The sequence below is a fragment of the Ornithorhynchus anatinus genome, chromosome 16, assembly GCF_004115215.2.
Source record: "Ornithorhynchus anatinus isolate Pmale09 chromosome 16, mOrnAna1.pri.v4, whole genome shotgun sequence".
Lineage (NCBI taxonomy): Eukaryota > Metazoa > Chordata > Mammalia > Monotremata > Ornithorhynchidae > Ornithorhynchus > Ornithorhynchus anatinus.
In genome coordinates, this window is record NC_041743.1 from 35,589,267 (window position 1) to 35,610,902 (window position 21,636).

A 21,636-nucleotide genomic window follows, 5' to 3' on the forward strand; every position below is an offset into this window, starting at 1 on the left:
CATTTTTTTAAATGGTACTTGTTAAGTGCTTAATATGTGTCAAACCCTGTTCTAAGTGCTGGGGTAGATATATGACAATCAGGTTGGACACAGTCCCTGTCCCAAAAGGGGCTCCCAGTCTAAGCATGAGGGAGTAGGATTTAATCCCCATTTTACAGTTGAGGAAACTGAGGCTCAGAGAAGTTAAGTGACTTGCTCAAGGTCACACAGCAAGCAGTTGACAGAGCTGGGATTAGAGAACCCAGGTGCTCTGACTCCCAAGCCCGTGCTCTTTCCATTAGGCCACGCTGCTTCTTCACAGTGCCTCTTGATCCTATCACTTCCTTTCATTCATTCATTCTTTCAATAGTATTTATTGAGCACTTACTATGTGCAGAGCACTGTACTAAGTGCTTGGAATATACAAATCGGTAACAGTTAGAGACAGTCCCTGCCCTTTGACGGGCTTACAGTCTAATTGGACTGTATATCTGTGGACTGTATACTCTCCATCACTATAGCTAAAATCTCTGCCCCAATACCCATCTTCTCTCACACCTTTGGTGGCTTCTTAACGATCCTTCCATTGACTGCAAATACTCCTGCAAAATGGCCTTCCTCTCCTCAGACAGTTGGTCCCCTCTTAGAAGATAATTTTAAACTGGAATTGTCAAGAGCATACTGAAAATCTGAGGATGTTCAAAGTATCATCTTCCTGGTGGAACGTATGAATGAATGCATACCAATCAGTGGCATTTACTGAGCGCTTCCTATGTGCAGAACACTCTACTGAGTGCTTGGGAGAGTACAGCAGAATTAGCAGATACTTTCCCTGCCCATAATAAGTTTACAATCTAGAAAAAACATTGCTGTCAATCAATCAATTGTATATGTTGAGTGCTTACTGTTTGCAGAGTATTATACTAAATCCTTGGGAGAGCACAATATAACAGAGTTGGTAGACACATTCCCTGCCCAGAACGAGCTTCTCTAATCCACCGGCACAGAATATATCTCCAAGCTTTCAAAAATCAAACATGAGTTTTAAGTGATGGGTCAAAACTTCTAAAGATTCAAAGTAGGACATTCCAGCTAACCCCCACACTCAGTGCCCCTTTCTGAGAGAAGATAAATTAAGCAGATTCTAATGCCTTATATAGCACTAGCTGGTAACAGAGCCAATCAGAAGGGAAGATTGGGGAGGATGGAGGGAAACCAGGAAGCTGGGGAAGAAACAATCTGCTGCCATTTTGAGGTGAGAGGCTTGGAGTCCTTTCTTTGTGAGCTTCCTTGAGCTCACCCCAAGAAGGGGAAGGTAGACTAGTCCCAAATGATCTCCTTGCCTTCAAGGAGGCACCTAGGCTTGAGATAAGAGGTGGTGGAAGTAATGGGATGTGCAAAGACTTGGGGTTTGCTAGGCAGGAACCCTCAAATCCTGCCCAACCGGAGACGGGAATAAGTAGAGGGCTTTAGGACTCAGCAGAAGCTAACAGGGGTTCAGATGCTTCTAAAATAAGATCCTTGAGGGCAGGGATCAAGTCTACCCTGTTGTATATACAATACCCAAGTGCTTAGTTCAGTGCCCTTACTACAGTAAGTGCTTGATAAATGATGATGATGATGATGGTATTTGTTAAGCACTTACTCTGTGCCAAGCACTGTTCTAAGTGCTGGGGGAGATACAAGGTAATTAGGTTGTCCCACGTGGGGCTCAAAGTCTTAATCCCCATTTTACAGATGAGGTAACTGAGGTGCAGAGAAGTTAAGTGACTTGCCTAAAGTCACACAGCTGACAAGTGGCAGAGACAGGATTAGAACCCACGACTTCTGACTCCCAGGCCCAGGCTCCTTCCACTGAGTCACGCTGCTTCTCATACCATTGATTGATTGATTAGGCCACCATTTAGGCTAGAGAGCCCCTAGGAATGTCACAGCACGGTTCTCAAATTGTCAATTAATATTTACTAAATTAAAATACCAGTTTACCTCATTTCGGTATAACTGTCTACGAGCTACGAAATTCATGAGGAGATTCTTCTCTCTGGTGGATAATGACTGCTGAGAGGTAATGTGTCGGAACCCAGAAAACTCTGTAATTTCACTTAACTCTTCCGTACGTCCTTCCTGGACGAACTTCTTTTGATTTTGGGTATTCCCATACATCTGCTTCTCCTAAACGCTTAACTACCTCAGTAAATTATGTATGTGTGCTTCTGCTCTTGCTCCTTATCCTTTTTTGAATTCTATTTCTGCCTTACAATTTTTGCCTTCTTTTACGATCTATAGTTAGGTGGGTTAATTCTGTCTCCCCATTAAAAACTCTTTTAAGGAAGGGATTGTGCCTTGTCGTCCCCTTTTCAATTCCCTGATACAGTGTTTTGCACAGGGTGCTTTACTGCTGAAAGACTGAATGCTGCCCTATAGCCTGCCCTTGAAACAGAAGAACACCCTTCGTGAACACGTTTTCTTAAGAACCCATGGGGCTCTGGGCTACTTCTTTTCTTTGTGACTCCATAGTAGTTTACAAAAGCAGCACGCAGGGGATTTTTAAGTAGGTTATGCAGGGGAAAAAAAAAAAGAGAAATGGATTGGAACTCCAGCCCTGTGAAATAAGCAGAGGGATGAGCTGAGGTTAAGGAGAGATCTGCTGTTCACAGAAGCTGGAGTAAGACCAGCTGCAGTGCCCGCACCCTTCCTCTTCCTTCATCTGACTTTGATTTCCCTATTACCCCTACCCCTTTTCCTACCCCCTTCCCCAATAGCAGACACAAAACTCCGGGGACCCAGACTTTCTTGGTTCCCATGCAGCCCCCAGCCATCTGCCAGCCTCTGAACATAAATTCTGCATACTTGCTAAACTATTTTAACACAGCCTGACTTGAACTATATTTCTAAGGTGTGGCTTCAACATCACACAAATAGTAGTAACAGTGCACTTTCTGCAGCAGAGGACTGTACTAAGCACTGGGAAAGAATACGCAGGTGGGAATTAGGCATGGAACCTGTTCTTGGGGGGTTCACAAGACAACAAGATGGTGTTAGTAGTGTCAGAAAACCACGCTGAACTTATATAATGTGAAATGTCAGTCAATCAATGATATTTATTGAGCAATTACTATGTACAGAGCACTGTACTAAGTGCTTAAGAGAGTACAATGCAAAAGAATTGGTAAATATGTTCCCTGCCCACAACCAAGCTTGCAGGGGGAGACAGACATTAATATAAGTAAATTAATTATGGATATGTACATGCATTCTGTGTGACTGAGGGAGGGTGAATAAAGGTCTAAGTGCAAAGGTAACACGGAAAGGAGTGGGAGAAGAGGAAATGAGGGCTTAGTTGGGGAAGGCCTCTTGGAGGAGATGCACTTTTAATAAGGCTTTGAAGGTGGGGAGAATGATCACGTGGGGCTGGGATTAGATGTGACATGAGGTTAGATATCATCATTACCAGCCTTGGGTTAGAACAAAGAAAGCATAATGAAGACACATTATAATGAAACAGACATTTTACCGAATAATGTTATTGCCACATGTGAAACATTTCTGGTTTGGTCATGCATCGTCCGGTTTGCATGGCCAGACTCAGTACACCTCTGGCACCTATGCATGTTAAGCCAGAACAGAAAACTATCATCCTCTTGTCTCAAGCTGAACAGTTCAGGTATGAGGTTTTATAATTCTCCATTTGGGGTGTCTTCATTTTAAAAGCTAATTCAGGTAATCACACCTAGGACCTAGGATCACCCACTAGATAGTAAACTCCTTGAGAGAGGGGTCATGTCTGCTACTCTACTGTACTCCTACAAGTGCTTAGTATAGTTCTCTGTGCACAGTAAGTGCTCAATAAAAAACACTGTTGGATTGATTGATTAGGAAATCCTGGACAATCTGGGCCATGCCCAAGGGGATTCTTTTATTAGGTGCCCATCCTCAACAGCTCTCTCTGTCCTGTTTCATTCCTTGCAGACAGCCATTTCAGGTTCATAGCCATGTCGTGAGAAACAGCATGACCTAGTGGAAAGAGCATGGGCCTGGGACTCAGAGGACCTGGGTTCTAATCCCAGCTCTGACACATTTGCTGAGAAATCCTGGGCAAGTCCCTTAATTTCTCTGGGTTCCCTGATTTGCAAAATGGGGACTTACTACCTGTTCACCCTGCTACTTATACTGTGAGCCCCATATGGGACTTATTTTCTGATATCAGCCCCAGTGTATAGGATAGTGTTTGATGTAAGCACTTTACAAATATCACAGTTATCAATTGTTATTATGCTTTGCTCAACTGAGCTACTTGCATTATTATTACCAATAGGCTAGTTGCTTGAATGTGGAACAAGATTAACTTGTGTTTCAGCTCTTTAATCCATCAGTGTTATCTAGTGAGTGCTTACTGTGTACAGAGCACCATACTAAGCATGTGGGAGACTACAAAACAACCCACCAATCAATCTGGCTGGTACCAATCAAACAATCATATTTATTGATAACTTACTGTGTGGAGAACACTGTATTAAGCACTTGGAGGAGTCCAATAAAATATAATTAGTAGACTCATTCCAGCCCACAAGAAGCTTACAGTTTAGAGGGGGAGACAGACATTAAAAATAAATTACAGATGTTTACGTAAGTGCTGTGGGGCTGAGGGTGAGGTGAATGAAGGGTAGAAAGTCCAAGTGAAAGGGTGATGCAGAAGGGCAATTTAATAATATCAAATAATACTGTTGTTAACAGTATTTATTTCTTCTACTGTCTTGGCCTTTATAAGGAGATACAAATTCCCTGTCCTTAGGAAACTTACAATCTGGTGGTGAAGAAAGAACTGCTATATAACAGAAATATACAGCATTCCAGTAGACAGAGGTGCAGCCCAAACTACAAATTCAGACTTCCCAACAGAAATATCCATTTAATTTAGTTGAATATATAGATATTAAGGAGTTGGAAGTGAAAGATATAAGTTAACTGGCTTGATCTGGGTAAGAACTCATGGAGAAAGTGAGTTTCTAGCATGGTATGTCAAAGAGGGAGAAAGCAAGCCAAGCTGGGAGAATAGCATGTGTCTTTGGTTGCTGAGAGGGGTCCGACTTCACCTTCTTGTGGGCCTGGGAAAGAATCCCTTCTTTGACCTAACTCCTGGCAGCTGCTCTGGGACAGAGATGGCCCCTGACCTTGAGGTAACTGGGTGGGTGGTGTTGTGGCCAATGACCTGGGTCAGGAGCAGGTGATCCATCTGAGCTCCATGTGTGTTCGCTTTCCGCTGGTCAGTTCCCTGTGTTGCTTGGGGAAGAGCTCAGACGACCCTCTTTGTTTCCAGTTCAAACTACCAAGTGCTAAATGATTGCTCTGTACCCTGGACTTCCACTACTCACTAATACTTGCTACTCTTGCAGCCTGGGATGGTAGACTGGTGGCCTTCCCTTCTATGCTTTCCTCATGGGCTTCTCGGGCTTAGGCTAGAAGTTATTTTTCCTGATTTCTATTCACATATGCTGGCGGTTTGACCCTTCTGTGTAGTTGATCGAGGATGAGGAGAAAAAAGGCATTGACATGGGTTTGAATAAAACTGAATAGCATACTCATTTGAGAACTTATGAGTTAAATTTTAGTCTAACAAATCTCGATGTTATTACTTGACTCAGCATATTTTGCTTAACACATGCCTATTATTTAAAAATCTCCCTTTCAAAAGTAAATGCAGAAACTAAATTGCTTTTCACCTGCACCTCCTCACATTCTGGCTTTGTTCATGTTTAACTACTACACATAACCCAAGTGCTGTTCTAAACAATGTAATAGAATGTTACCCCAGGGAAGTTGTCATTCAAAAACACTGATATTCGAGGTTAGGAGGAGGAAAGCCCCAAGTGCCTTGGGTGAATTGGGGTAATTATGGAGGTTTCGACCATTTAAAGATGATACCGCACCTGAAGTAGTTACAATAATTATTACTGTGCAGATAATAAAACAATTATAATCTAGAAACGTGAGAAGTGCAAATTCTGAACTGCACACATATACCTAAAACTTAATCTGCAATTCCCTTTCAGAAAAAGATGCTTATGTTCATTCATTCAATCATATTAAGTGTTTATTGTGTGCAGAGCACTGTACTAAGTGCTTGGGAGAGTACAGTATAAGAATAAACAGACACATTCCCTGCCCACAATGAGTTTACAGTTTTATTCCCGATACTCTATTCCCAATGGACAAATCTAATTTTTTGAATTTTTGTAAAACTGGACAATATCGAGAAGTTGTTAAAAAAAAATCTCTGGGTGTTTTTAGATCTTGATCAGCAGTTTGAGGTTCCACTGTGGATCTCCATGTTTCATACATTTGGCTCCTTTGGGCATCTGTTCTTTAGGAACCAACAGGGAGTGATCCGCCTTAATTAGAGTGTGGGGTTGGGGTCCGGTGAATGAAAGAAACTCTTTGGCAGGGAGAGATCTGAGGAGAAGAACTCGATTCTGCTGCTACATGGAAATGCATGTTCATCATCCAAAGCTGATGGAGAAAGCTGCACTTTATTTGAGATCACTTTGAACATCAACCTCTAGGCTTTAAGCTCATTGCGGGCAGGGAACGTGTCTGTTTTATAACAATAAAAAGAGTACGTTGAACTCTTCCAAGTGCTCAGTACAGTGCTCTGCACACAGTAAGTGATCAATAAATAGGATTGACTGGCTGACGTATTGACACAAAGATAAACTACTGCTAAGGTTTCTGTTAGACTAGGGAGCATATTATTTAACTTGCAAAAACTTCCTTCTAGAAATCTGTTTTGCTAGCCTGAAGCAGCTACCTCTTACTCTTCTGCAAAGCCCTCCTCACCTGACTCTCATTTTGGTTAGGTAGTTTTAAAATTGTGATTCTTACTTTTATTAAGAAACAAACAACATCTATGGCACTTGAGGACGCTGTTTTTCTCCCAGTTGTGGGGCCAGTGCCGTATGTCCTCAGGTGATATTGCGCCGCACCCACGCCCCTTTGGAAAATGGATTTCTCTGGCACAGCTGTTCATTTGGATGGACGGAGACTTTTAAATACAGGTTTATTCTTTTGCTGTGGATGCTTCAGAGGAAGGTTGCTGGCCTCTACTTTGAACCCACTTTTTCCTTTATATTTGCAGTGACAGAATAGGGATTCATTATACACTGTGTTTACAACTACCTCAGAAAACCATTGCTTTCATGTGCTTAGTCATTATGGACTACTGTTGCGAGGGTTTTACTCTAAAATCTTAAAAAACATTTTTTAAAAAATTCCTGACAAGTAACTGCTTTTAAACAGGTTTTATTTGTTGTTTTACCTAGGATCAAAATATTTTCTTTTGAGTGTGTGACAGAAAGTGAATCCATATAATACATAAATGAGTACCAGGAAAATAGAACATGAAGGAACTTCAAACAAGATTGCTTCTCAAAATGAACCAACTATTTCTGAAAAGGAACACCTTATGTTCTCTAGCCTCTTTATGAGCTCAAAGGGCTTTATAAATACAGTTCAATATTCTTAAATTTCAGAACTCCTCTGCCAGGTAGTTTTTATCATCCTCCCTTTTCCCTTTCTCTCCCACAGTAAAACCAGAGATTAAAACATCTCTTTTCTTAATACTAGGTGGTGTTTTTCCACAGAGAAGTGAACAAGGATAGAGAGGCACACAGTGACTTCCCAGATGGCATGTAATACACTTTGTTATTCATTATTAATTTCATTTATTATTTTAATTGCTTACTTGTATTTTTTATTCCATGAAGTTATAAGCTCCTCAAGGGCAGGGACTTTTTTCTTAGGGTATTGGTTACTGCCATTTAAATGTATTATTAATAATACTAATAATAATGATATTTGTTAAGCACTTACAATATTCCAGGCACTGTCCCAAGCGCTGGGGTGGATACAACAAAATTGGGTTGAACACAGTCCCTGTCTCACATGGGGCTCACAGTCTCAATCCCCATTTTACAGATGAGGTAACTGAGGTTCAAAAAGTTAAAGTGACTTGGCCAAACTCACACAGTGGACAGGTGGTGGAGTGGGATTTGAACCCAGGTCCTTCTGACTCCCATGCCCATGCTCTATTAGACCAAGCTGCTTCTTTAGCTTCTACTGTATGTTCCCAAACCTTTAGTACAAGGCTGTGGACCCAAATGATGCTCAATGAATGTTGTTGGGGATGAGGCTGAGAAAAAGAAAAGAACCCTAAATCTTTGGGGAAGACAACATGGTCTATTGGGGGAATGGTTAATGCCTTAGCTTCAAAACTACGAGGCTGAATACTTCAGCAGTTTCTCAGAAATCAGTAGAGAGTCTGATGAAGGGCAGGGCCTAAGACCTGCTTGCTGGGTCTTCACTGCTATACCACTACATCAGCCTGGCTTCTCACTGACCTCCCTGCCTCCTGCCTCTGCCCACTCCAATCCTTATTTCACTTATTTCAGATCATTTTTCTACAAAAAACCCATTCAGCTCATGTCTCCCCACTTCTCAGGAATCTCCAGTGGCTGCCCATCCACCCCCACATCAGATACTCCTTACCATTGGCTTTAAAGCACTCAATCGTATTTATTGAGTGCTGTGTGCAGAACACCTACTAAGCACTTGGGAGGGTTCAATATAATAGAGTTGCAATTTACTGAGCACTTACCGTGTACAGAACACTATTTAGTGCTTGGAAAAGTACAGTACAAGAGAATTGGTAGCCACGATCCCGGCCCACAAGGAGTTTACAGTCTAGGAGATTGGTTGAATGATTGATTGATTGATTGATTGAATGGGGAGCCATAGGGCAATGGCAAATGAAAGGCTGAGGTTTCCTGCAGAGGCTCTTTGTTGGGGAATTCTCCAGTTTTGGGATAGAAGCACTCTGTGGACTGGTCTTTGACCTTCCCTCTTCCAGTGAATAGCACTTAAATTAGTTGCGAGGAGAAATGAGTTCTGACTGAGGACTGGGGATCTGCCACTGCTCTGTGATCTTGAATGAGTCCCACAGTTCTTTTTCCCCTAAAATAGGGATAATTGCAATTGACAAAATCAAAAGCACGTAAAGCTTTTAAAGAAACAGAATTCATTACACATAATACTACGGAAAAGTCACTACATGGCGGTCCCTAAAACATTGCCTAAAAGAGCTAACAAAACTTTTTCATCTATATAGGAAAATATCTAGATGAAAGCATATGTTAGAGGTGTTTTAATGGATTAACATATTTTAAGGTAGGTTATTTTGGGTACTCCAATCAGTGGTATTTGAGTGCTTACTCTGTGTAGAATACTGTACTAAGCACTTGGGAAAGTACATTACAACAGAGTTGGTATACATGTTCTCTGGCCACAAGGAGTGGGTATAAAGTGGAATAAGCTTATGAATTTCTTTTGTTTTTATTTTTTCCCACAATCATGGAATTCTTAAAATCAGCCAAACATTACCAGTTTATTAATCAAACTGTAAAAAAGTTGCCTATCTGATATCCTTTAAGCTGAGTGAAAAACAAGAAAATTTGAATTTGAATATTTCATATTTATTGTATTTCTTTAGATTTGGCATTTAAGGTGTCAGAGAATCAATTTTAGCAATGTTTTGAAAACCAAGGCATGCTCTTCTTTTAAACAAAGCAATACATTTACACTCATTATTAATATAACTCCTTTTTTAAGAAAATCCAGGCAGTCAAATTTACTTACATTACAAATCCTTCTTTTCAATTAGTCATTTCCCCTTTTCCCTCCCTAAAAGAAAATCAGACTTTTGGAACAGAACACTTCCATCTTTAGTTTTATTCAATTTACCAGGGATATTTTGGGGAAAACTTGAATGATGACTCGGCCGACTTCAGACATTTGGCTGCCCTGAGGCAGAGAAAAAATTGATGCCCCATCCCGTTCCGGGCAATGTTATCGCATTATTTTTTGACTGTGTTTGCACACTGCATAATGCGATAAAGTCATATGAAAATCCATTTGAATCATTTGAAATTTCTAACCCCCACTTCTGCCTTGGGCAACTAGCTAACTGCTGACTTGCTTACTGTGTGAAGCAGGCCCTGGAAACTTATATCCTTTACTTATATCACTATTATCATCAACAACACAGTGGGCCATGTGTGCACTATGCTGAACTAGACACACGAGTCCAGTTAAGGGAGGCAAATAATGCTTGTGATTTCAATAAATTTCCAGGGATTTTAGGGCATGAATCATAACAAAACAACAGTATCCGTTCCAGTGTCCCACTTGGACTTTTGTTTTCATCACTGCCTCATGATGAAACCAACACCTACCTCTAAGGAAACTTACAAACTGAAATTCCAATTTGAGTTTCATCTGGCAGAAGCGCAGAAAGATTGAGTTTTTTGGTTAAAGGGGAGGTATAACAATTTACATCCAAATAGGACATGCAATGTTATCAACCATCAATCAGTAGTATTTATTGAGCACCTACTGTGTGCAGAGCACGATATTAAGCACTTGGGAGTGTACAATTGAGTGAGCCACGGTTTCTGCCCTCAAGGGGTTTATAATCTGTTAAAATGATGGAGTCTTCTCTCAGGATATAAATCTGCCTCTTCTACTTATTTATTGAAGATAAATGAGCTTTAATATCCCTTAGAAAATAGTCATCTTGCTCCCCTTGCTCATTTGCCAATCACTCAACTCTTTTATGGAGCATCAGCTATTATTTAAATAATGTTGGTGTGAAGCACTCAAGTTGTAAAAATATTTAATAATGGTAATTTGAATTTGGGGGTCCAAGCTGTATCAAAGATATAATAGTAATTGTGGTATTTGAAAGTGCCAGGCACTGTACTAAGTCCTGGGGTGGATGCAAGCAAATTGGGTTGGATATGGTCCCTGTCCCGCATGGGGCTCACAGTCTTAATCCCCATTTTCCAGATGAGGTAACTGAGGTGCAGAGAAGTGAAGTGCCTTGCCCAAGGCCACACAACAGATAAGTGGCAGAGCTGGAATTAGAACCCATGACTCCCATGACTTCTGACTCCCAGGCCCATGCTCTATCCACTACTATTTCTAATTTATTACCTGCTTAGTCCTAGGTTTTCAGGTTGCCACAGAATTCACCTTGTTGGCCATGTGATATGATATTAATTGCCAGGGTTTATCACCAGTGTTTTCCCCTAAGGAGCTCTACAGGAATTATTTAATTTACCCTAGTAAAAGGAGAAGCTTTACAGTTGGGGAGAACAAGGCCCGGGGAGGATAAAAGATTTGTTCAAAGTCACAATACAATTTTTTTGATTTCTAGGCCAGCACTCAAATCACCACCCCTTGTTTTACTGATGTTTTCTTTTACACCTTGATGAATTTGAAGCCACTTCAGCAGCAGGATTATAACCTTTGTAGAAACTGCCTAAAAAGAGTTTTTGGGCCCCAAACTACACTCTTTTGCTTGTTACTTAATAAATGACCATTTTGGAAGGTCTCTTGTGGTTTTTAAAAATGGTATAAGGTTAAGTGCTTACCAGGCACTATATTATGGGCCGGGGGTGGATTCAAACTAATCAGGTTGAACACTGTCCACGTTCCAGCCCACAGTCTTAATCCCCATTTTATAGATGTAGTAGCAGGCACAGAGAAGGTAAGTGCTTTGCCCCAGGTCACACAGCAGACAAAGTGAAGGAGCCAGAATTAGAACCCACCAGGGCCTTCTGACTTTCTGTGTTCTATCGTTTGGGTCATCCTGCTTCTCTACGCTATCCATTAGGTCACACTGCGTTCTAGGTTAATGGATAGCGTAGAGAAGCAGGATGACCTGTGTAGAGACATTGCACCCCTTGTCGGCTGTGTGACTCTGGGTGAGTCACTCGACTTCTCTGTGCCTCAGTGACCTCATCTGTAAAATGGGGGTCAAGATGGTGAGCCCCAAGTGGGACAACCTGATTATCTTCTATCTATCCCAGTGCTTGGCACATAGTAAGCGCTTAACAAACGTTATTATTATTATTATTATTGTTCATTCATCCGTATTTACTGAGGGCTCACTGTATGCAGGGCACCGTACTAAGTGCTTGAGAAAGTACAATACTTAGAGAAGCAGCTTGGCTCAGCGGAAAGAGCCCGGGCTTGGGAGTCAGAGGTCATGGGTTCGAATCCCCACTCTGCCCCTTGTCAGCTGTGTGACTGTGGGCAAGTCACTTCACTTCTCTGTGCCTCACTTACCTCATCTGTACAAGGGGGATTAAGACTGTGAGCCTCACGTGGGACAACCTGATGACTCTGTATCTATTCCAGTGCTTAGAACAGAGCTCGGGACATAGTGAGCACTTAACAAATACCAACATTATTATTATTAATCCCACTCTGCCACTTGTCAGCTGTGTGACCGTGGGCAAGTCACTTCACATCTTGGTGCCTCAGTTCCCTCCTCTGTAAAACTGGGATGAAGCCAGTGAGCCTCACGTGGGACAACGTGATGACCCCGTATCTATCCTGGCGCTTAGAGCGGTGCTCTGCACATAGTAAGGGCTTAACAGATACCAACTTCACGTCTCCGTGCCTCAGGGACCTCACCGGTCAAGTGGGCATTGAGATGGTGAGCCCCAATGGGGGGCCAACCTGATGACCCCGTATCTACCCTGGTGCTTAGAGCAGTGCTCTCCACATAGTAAGGGCTTAACAAATACCAACTTCACGTCTCCGTGCCTCAGGGACCTCACCGGTCAAGTGGGCACTGAGATGGTGAGCCCCACGGGGGGCCAACCTGATGACCCTGTATCTACCCCGGCGCTTGGAGCAGTGCTCTCAGCATAGTAGGGGCTCAACAAATACCAACTTCACGTCTCTGTTCCTCAGGGACCTCACCAGTCAAGTGGGCATTGAGATGGTGAGCCCCACGGGGGGGCCAACCTGATGATCCCGTATCCACCCTGGCGCTTAGAGCAGTGCTCTGAGCATAGTAGGGCCTTAACGAATACCAACTTCACGTCTCCGTGCCTCAGGGACCTCACCGGTCAAGCGGGCATTGAGACGGCGAGCCCCACGGGAGGCCAACCTGGTGACCTCGTATCGAGGGCTGAGAACGGTGCCGGGCCCAGGGTAAGCGCTTAAGAAATGCCCTGGTTATTATGATTATTATCTCCTGGGGATTAGGGGCCCATCCGGTGAGCATCTGGCGGGGGGTGTGGTGTGGTGTCGATGGGTGAGGCCCGGAGGTGCCAGGGTGGAGCGAGGCCGGGCCGGGGTGTGATTGACAGGCGGCGGCACCGGCTCCCGCCGCCCCATGTGACTCGGGTCACGATGGCTTCGCCTCCCCCAGGCGGCGGCGGCGGCGGCGGCGGCGGGCGGCGGTGACCGGGCGGGCGGGCGCGGCCGCCTCATGGGGCGGAAGGGCCCGGGGGCAGGGGAGGCGAAGGACGAAGAGGCGGAGGAGGCCTGGGTGTCGTCGTCGTCGTCCCCGGACCCCCCGCTGTGGCGCCTGCCCGAGGAGCTGCTGCTGCTCATCTGCTCCTACCTGGACTCGCAGGCCCTGGGCCGCCTGGGCCAGGTGTCCCGCCGGCTGCAGCGCTTCACCAGCCGCGACCTGCTGTGGCGGCGGATAGCCCGGGCCTGCCTCAACTCCGGCTTCAGCCAGCACGGCGCCGACCTGTAAGCGCCCTCGCCCGCCCGGCTCCCCCCTCGGCCCGCCCGCCCCGCCGCCCGGGAAAGGGCGGGGACGCCGCGGCCTAGTCCGGCTCCGAGGCCCGCGCGGTTGGCGTAGTCGCCAGGGCGCCGCCCCCGACCTCCCTCCGCCCGCCCTTGGCGTAAGGGGCCTATTCTTCAAGGCGCCGCCGTGGGGATCCCCTCCTCCCTCCTCTTCTCCCTCCCTCGGGCCCAACCGCCTCGGCCTGTTGGCCCCCGAGCCTCGGCTGAGCTAATGCTAATCAGTGTTGGTGTTTGCTAAGCTCTTACTCTGTGCGGAGCACTGTGCCAAGCGCAGGGGTAGACACGGGGTGGTCCCCCGTGGGGCTCCCCGTCTTCACCCCCGTTTGACAGATGAGGTCACCGAGGCCCCGAGAAGTGAAGTGACTTGTCCACAGCCCCACAGCTGACAAGAGGCAGAGCCGGGATTCGAACCCGGGACCTCTGATTCCCCAGTCAGGGCTCTCTCCACTGAGCCATGCTGCCCCAGATCCCGCGGATTTGGACCCACCTAAGGAGCCCGATGGGTCCTTCTCTTTATGGTTCTGCTCCCATTTCCTTCTCACAGATCTCTCCCTCTCCTCTCTCCTGCCCACCCACTGGAAGGCCTGGATGATAATAATAATGATGGCATTTATTAAGCACTTACTATGTGCCAATCACTGTTCTAAGCGCTGGGGAGGATACAAGGTGATCAGGTTGTCCCACGTGGGGCTCACAGTCTTCATCCCACAGATGAAGTAACCGGCACAGAGAAGTGAAGTGACTTGCCCAAAGTCACACAGCTGACAAGCGGCAGAGCCAGGATTAGAACCAGTGACCTCTGACTCCCAAGCCCGGGCTCTTTCCACTGAGCCACGCTGCTTCTCTGAATGGGCAGAACATCCCCCCTACCCTCTCTTCTGGTCTCTTCTCCCTTCCCCTGTTCCTCGACACTGCCCTTCCTTTTAACCATTTTTGAAGCCCAGGTGGGTGCCTCTGGGACATTTATAATAATAAAATAATAATGATGGTATTTTGTTAAGTGCTTACTATGTGCCAAGCACTGTTCTAGGCGCTGGGGTAGATACACGGTAATCTGGTTGCCCCACGTGGGGCTCACGGTCTTCTTCCCCATTTTACAGATGAGGCACCTGAGGCCCAGAGAATAATGATAATGGCATTTGTTAAGCACTTACTATGTGCCAAGCACTGTTCTAAGTGCTGGGAGGATACAAGGTAATCAGGTTGTCCCACCTAGGGCTCACTGTCTTCATCCCCATTTTATAGATAAGGCAACTGAGGCCCCGAGAAGTGAAGTGACTCACCCAAAGTCAGCTGACAGGTGGCGGAGCCGGGATTAGAACCCACGACCTCTGACTCCCAAGCCCGGGCTCTTGCCACTAAGCCACGCTGCTTCTCACTTGCTCTTGTTTGTTACTGCTAGTGTCCAGTTCAGTCTTTAGCCATTGTCTCTGATGGATCTTTAAAAATAACTTTTGGATTCTTGTCCCAGTGGCTTAGGCAAAGACAGAGGTGAAAGGGCTGTGATAAGAGGGATAGAAAGGCCTTTTCCACATGTCCCAGGTCTCAAAAAAGTGCCCTCTCCCACTTCTCTTCCAAGTGCAGCCCCATTGGACACACAGGCCATTTTGACCCTGGGCTCAGAGATGCTTCGGGAGAACAGAGAAGGGAGGAAATTATTTTTTCTTGGGCCCCACACCATACAAACAAAGACATAAAGTGACTGGTGTCTAAACCCGGAGATGATAGTCATAGTAATCTTCTGTATTAAGCACTTACCGTGGTCAGAGAGCACTGTAGTCAGAGCTGGGAGAGAGTGCCCAGGTAGGAACACACAGGAGCCCCTCAGTGGGGTCCCAGTCTAAGATGACGTGCTCCGTCAAGGATGGCCGCCCCATCTTTCTTTGTGGTAGTACACGGTGTTGGGAAGAGTCAGCGTGGCGCAGTGGAAAAAGCACGGGCTTTGGAGTCAGGGCTCATGAGTTCGAATCCCAGCTCTGCCACTTGTCAGCTGTGTGACTGTGGGCGAGTCACTTAACTTCTCTGTGCCTCAGTTCCCTCATCTGTAAAATGGGGATTAAGACTGTGAGCCCCACGTGGGACAACCTGATTCCCCTGTGTCTCCCCCAGCGCTTAGAACAGTGCTCTGCACATAGTAAGCGCTTAACAAATACCAACATTATTATTATTATTAAGAGTCCTAAGATCTGTGGTTATGAAAGCAGATCTGGAATCTGTCACTGGGGAGTCAAAGACTTCAACTCTATGTGTTTGTGTGGTGATTACCTTGTTGTTGAAGATAAAAATGAGTAGATCTCTCTTTGGGGTTCCAAACCAGTCTCTGGTGTCACTTTTTTTTAACATTGCGCCATCCTTCCTTTTCCCGTGCAAAGTAAACGCTGCTTCAAAGTAGAGGCTAGGCAAGAAAAGAAGTTAGCTTGATTTACTGGGGCTGGAAGAAAATCGTAGACTAAGAATACAAAACATTAGTTTGTTCATTTTAAAAGTATATTTGTTTTTGCTGAAAATGGGGAGTGATACATGAATACAGTACTTCCATTTTTATACATCTTTAGAACAGGGAGCTCTAGTAATATTTGTATCAGAATATAGACCCCATTTTATAGGTGAAATGTGTTAAACTTCTTCCAAGTGTTGATTATTGCTTCATTATCTTTTTTTTAAAAAAAAATCTGAGCCATGCTTTAGAAGTTGTTTTACTTAAGTTTTTCATCAAGGACAGCGTCAGGGCTTTGACTTTCTCAGTGGAGAAGAGAAATCATACATGGCACAGCAGGTGGAGTGTTTACCAGTGTTGTCTTTTTTTGATAGCTGCAGGCAGGATGATAAGGTGACTTTTTTGGCACTTCTGGGAGGGAGGTATGGAATCCTTCATATTTTTCAGAGTCCTTGGCCAAAATGTAATTTGAGCATTTCCATTTTAAATATTTTGCATAACAAGTGCCTTATATTAGGCATTAAATCTCCTCATTGGAACACATTTAATAGATGTTAAACAAAATTTTCACCATAACACCGTCTTTTGGGTGTTTTCTTCACTGTGTGCATTTTACAAAGAAGGAAGGGGTATGTGATGTCCAAAAATTTAGTGTGCTCTGAAAGAAGAGGGGAAAAAACAAAATTCATTGCCAATTCCACTTTTAATGGTAGATGAGGACAATTGCTAGTAGTATAACACAGGGTGATAAATGGGAAGTGGAATGACCACTCATCATTAAGACATCTTACTAGTAGCCTGGAACCGTTGCAGGGTTGTGTTGAAGGAGCAAGCATAGATCTGTCTTTTGTAGAGGACTGGTGGAATTTTAGACTACGGGAGCACCAAACTGCTCTGGTTTACTGACGACCTTCCAGACATAGGCCGAGGCACATGTTTTTAGTTTAGCTGTTCCTAACTGATGTGTGACTCTTTTGGATTTGTTAATGGTCCAAAGGTATGAGCCTGGAATAATTCTGGGCCAGGGCCCTTCAGGTTTTTCTAAATCTTATAAATAATTCACCTCTTCTGGGGAGCCTGGAAGCTTCGTGAAGTCTGCCATAATGGTAGGAAAAGAAGGGTGTAATTTTTTTAGTGTACACTTTGATAGTGATTTGAGCCAATCAGGTGGTTTAACTTCAGTTTTGTCTGGTACTTTTAGAAGGTTTTATGAAATCTAGTGGGAATAGAAATACTTTTGACTACAACAATCAAAATCGAGGAAATGTTTCTTGCAGCAATTTTTTTTTTAGTTTTCCCTACAGAATTGGAAACCCATATACAATCATCCTGGATTAATGCTTGAAAACCAGAAAGTGAAATTTGACTAGTCCTAATTCACCAGGCAAGATCCAAGCAGAAATTAGAGACTGAATAACAGGTTGAGTAGCAAAGTCAAATTCCAAAGTTCAGTAAATAATAATATTGATAGAGTTACATAAAAACAAAAACAAAGTTAAATAAAAACAAAAACAAAGCACTGCAAAACATCTTTCATTTAAGTAAAACACAGCCCAAAATGCATCCTATATGATTTCTGTCTTGAATTTTATTCCTGCATCTTTGGGAATTGCTTATCTTCTCTTCTTTAAGTGCAGAAGAGCAGCCTAAAAATGTAATTAGTACATAAGCAGCGAGGCCACTAAGGGGTTTTTGCGCCTTCACCTCCACTGGGGCAGTGCCTGCCAAGCTCTTTGTGGCTGGGGTATCTATTTCAGTGATGATTAACGTTAGGAGTGGGGAGATAGACATAGATAAGCAGTGTGTGTTTGTTTATTTTAAAATAATTGAGCCTAGAAGCAATTTTTTTCAAACAGAAAGGTGGAATAAAGTTTCTCTCCCAGCTCAGAAGGGAGAAGATCATGCTGTCCAGTAAAATTTAGTATCTAAGCAGTGGCTTCCAAAATAGCCACCTCCAAAATATGGCTTGAGCTTGTCCTTTATTTTTCTTTTTACCCAGTACAGAGAAGCATTACTGGTACTTGTTTTCCAGTTCAGCCAAAGGGTTATTTTATGGATGTATTTATTGTCTTCAGCCGTTTTGCTAAGGTCTCAGTTAATGGTTTCTGTGAGTTAATAAAAGCAGAGTTCGGTTTACATGTTCAAAATAAATAAAACAATACACCTGTGAGAGCAGGAAATAGCCCAGCAGCGCATATACCTCCAAATGCAAACGGGAGGGATGGAAGAGGCTTGCCTCTTCCTCCATGACCGTGAGAATGTAAGACCTACTTGACTCTCCTCCAGTCTTGTAAAGTTTGAAGTTGCAAGTGTTTCCTGTCATGTTGAGTAGAAGTGCTGCAGAAAGTTGAGGACTTCAAAAAGTAGTTACAAATTGGAGTTTTCCCCCTTGGGTGATCGTTACCCTAGGAAGCTCAGGCTGTGGTTTGCCCTGTGCCTTCCATTCCTCCCCTTTCCCTCATCACCCCTCCAACTCTAGAACTGAGCCATTCCAGAGCTAACTTCAACTTCCAGAGCATCCCTGGAATTGATCGAGCCTCCCCTTGAGGGGAGGGAGAAGCCACCCATCCTAATGCCCGAGTGGAGGGAATGCCTCAGTAATAATAATAATAGTGGTATTATGCGATTAGTATGTGTCAGGCACTGGTGTAGATCTAAGTTAATGAGGTTGGACACAGTCCCTGTCCCACATGGGACTCACAATTTTAATTTCTATCTTATAGATGAGATAACTAAGGCCCAGAGAAGTTAAGTAACTTGCCCAGGGTCACACAACAGACAAGTGGTGGAGCTGGGATTAGAACCCATGACCTTCTGACTCCTGGGCCCGTGCTCTATCCACTACAGATGCTGCTTCTCTGCGCCTGTCTGGAAACCTCTCCTCCTGCCCCACCACCCCATAACCCTGCTAGGGACTTACAAGGGCCTTTGGGGCCTAGGGAATCAGTTAATACTTGTCCAGGTAAATCTCACACGACTGGACTTCCAAACACATTTAGGCAATGATGAGAAAAGGAACAGCTATACTTGAACTTTACAAAAAAACAGCCAAGAAAGCAGGGAGTCCACAAAGCACTGATAATGAAGATGCATAGAGTTGATTCTGGTCTCAAAAAAGTATATCTATGGGTGTCAGAGACTGACTGAGAATGAAAAACTTCCATGTGGGCTGGTGTTTAGAAGAGGCCTTCCTTACCCTTGAAATTTTTGGAATTTTCCAAGCCAAATACCACCCTTTCGGGCCAATAAAAATGGACGGTTACACTTAGTGAGAAGCGTGCTCATTCCCAAGAGGTAGCCTAAGTCTTTTGTAGATGCCCAGAAGCAGCATCAAAAACAAAGAAATAGCTGGAGTCAGAATTTACCTTTTGTGAGAGGTTTGCCCAACTTGTGTTAAATTGGAGTCCATTCTTCATTTAGGCCGAACTGCCCCTCTCTGTTCAGGGCTACCTCCCTGAAAGCGCAGGCCACCCAATTTCTTTCAGGGTCTGCCCCTTTTTGGCCTACAATTAATTGCCAGCACATTCTTTCCTATTCTTTTTTTTCTTTCTTTCTTCCTTTTTTTTTTTTTTGGTATTTGACATGGGCTCAAATTGCTGAGAAAGGTGACAACTGTGAAATGAAGCTTGGACTCAGAGACACCTTAAAAAATACAAGACTAGGCCACTAAATGACAAGAGCAGACTACCAGGCACTTTCAAAACATCACCATGTCTGTTGACTTTCCACTCCCTGTCCGCAGCACAAAATTGGAGGTCAAAGAATCATAGAATGCAGAGATGGAAAAGACATTTGAGTTCACCCCTCCTCCTTCTTCTACCCCCATTCAGAATCATTCCATACGCTGTATTTTTTCCTCCAGTGCTGTCCAGTTTTCACGGTTCTCACTCAACTCGACAGTCACATGTAGGAGATGGCGTGCAGCCCCTGTCTAACTTCTGCTGAACACAGTTGACACTCGTGAACCTCTCTGTTGGTGGTCTAGGCCGAGAAGTTGAAGTCTGGCGGGACGGTGGAGCTTTTCTCTGCTGCCCAAGGATGGTGCTTCCAGTGTATAGTGCTGAGAGGAGGGTTGGGGTAAGTTTGCCATAATTCCTGCAGTGGCTGGATTTGCTCTGACGTGCTGAGGTTTTGGAACCTGCTGATCTGGAATCATCACCTATGGCTGGGGAAAAAAGTGGAAGATGAAAATCGTAGATCTATGTACAGTAGACCTGGGACCTGGACCAGCCTTCTTCCACCACTCCCTTTGGGTGAGCCTATACTGGAGCCAGCCACTGCCAGCCTCACCCTGGCTTTCCTGCTTCTTCTTTGGCACCAAACCGGGAATTAATCAGGAGTGATTTTTCCAGGCATTTCTGGTTCAGCACTAGAAGGTTAGCTTTAAGAATATGGGAGACTGTTATAAGCCTAGCTTCAGTGCCCCGTCCCCCAGCCTGCTCTCAAAGACTGAAGTATGTAAACTCTAATCTGTAAACTCCTCCTTCTAGTCTGTAAACTCCTTATGGGCAGAGATTGTATCTACCAACTCTACTGTACTGTACTCTCTCAAATGCGTAGTACAGGGCTTGGAGCTCAGTACGTCCTCAATAAATACCATTGGTTGATTGATTTGACTGAAGGTGTTTGTGTCACTCAAATAATGAAAATGAGAAACTATCTTTTTCTGTACAGGGAACACATGGCAGCCCTTTGGTTCACTTCTGGGACCTCAGTTTTAATCCCAGCTCGGCCACTTTTCCAGTGTGTAACCAAGGGCGAGTCACTTAACTTCTCTGGGACTCAGTTACCTCATCTATAAAATGGGGATTAAGACTGTGAGTCCCATGTGGGACTGTGTCCAACTTGATTAGCTTGTATCTACCCCAGGAAGATGTGTTTGACACATAGTAAATGCTTAACAAATATCATCATTACTATTTTGGTTGACAGAGTCATGCTCTCTTTCCTGAAATTGGGAAAATCTGGATGGAGCTGTACCCCTGTTCAGTACTCAAGATAAAGACTTTCATTCTCAGTCCACCCACAGATATATTTGAAGATCTGAACCAACTCATGTTAGTGCTTTATAAACTCCCTGTTTTCTTGTTTTTTTAAAAATTCAAGCCGAGGTCTAGTTGGATCAGGTTTGGCTTTATCCTTTTGGTCCTGTGGGATACTCAGGCTTTCCCAAGTCTATGCAGAGTTCTACTGAACAGATTAGTTACTGGGCTCCCAAGCTCCTGTGACCTGGGTTGTGAACCCGGGCTAGTTGGGGTAGGGTTGAGCAGGTCTCAGGCCCTCCTTGGTCATCCTCCTGTTTGGATAGGGGCTGGGGTGGAGGGGATTGGGTGCTTCTAAACTGGTGTAGGTAGAACTGGAACTAGGTCGGGGTCAATTGTGTAATATCTTGTTTGGGTATGGAGTATTCAGGTGTAAATTTTAAAAAAATCACTACAGAATTTTGGGGAGATAATTACTAAGGCTTTAGAACCTTTGGATAAAAATTGGATTAAATTTCAGTTAGCCTTTATTTTATGGTTGATATATAACAACATATGAAACAACATGGTCTAATG

At 44.1% G+C, this 21,636-nt stretch overlaps 1 protein-coding gene across 1 annotated transcript in view; it reads left to right on the plus strand.

Moving 5' to 3' along the window:
* The first annotated feature begins 13,304 nt into the window (after nt 1–13,304).
* The window catches only part of FBXW4 (F-box and WD repeat domain containing 4), a 106,486-nt gene continuing 98,154 nt past the window's right edge, over nt 13,305–21,636 (plus strand). Inside the window, exon 1 of the mRNA XM_029081290.1 lies at nt 13,305–13,584. Coding sequence (XP_028937123.1) covers nt 13,316–13,584 — 269 coding nt within the window. The 5' untranslated portion in view covers nt 13,305–13,315. The remainder of the gene's footprint in view (nt 13,585–21,636) is intronic.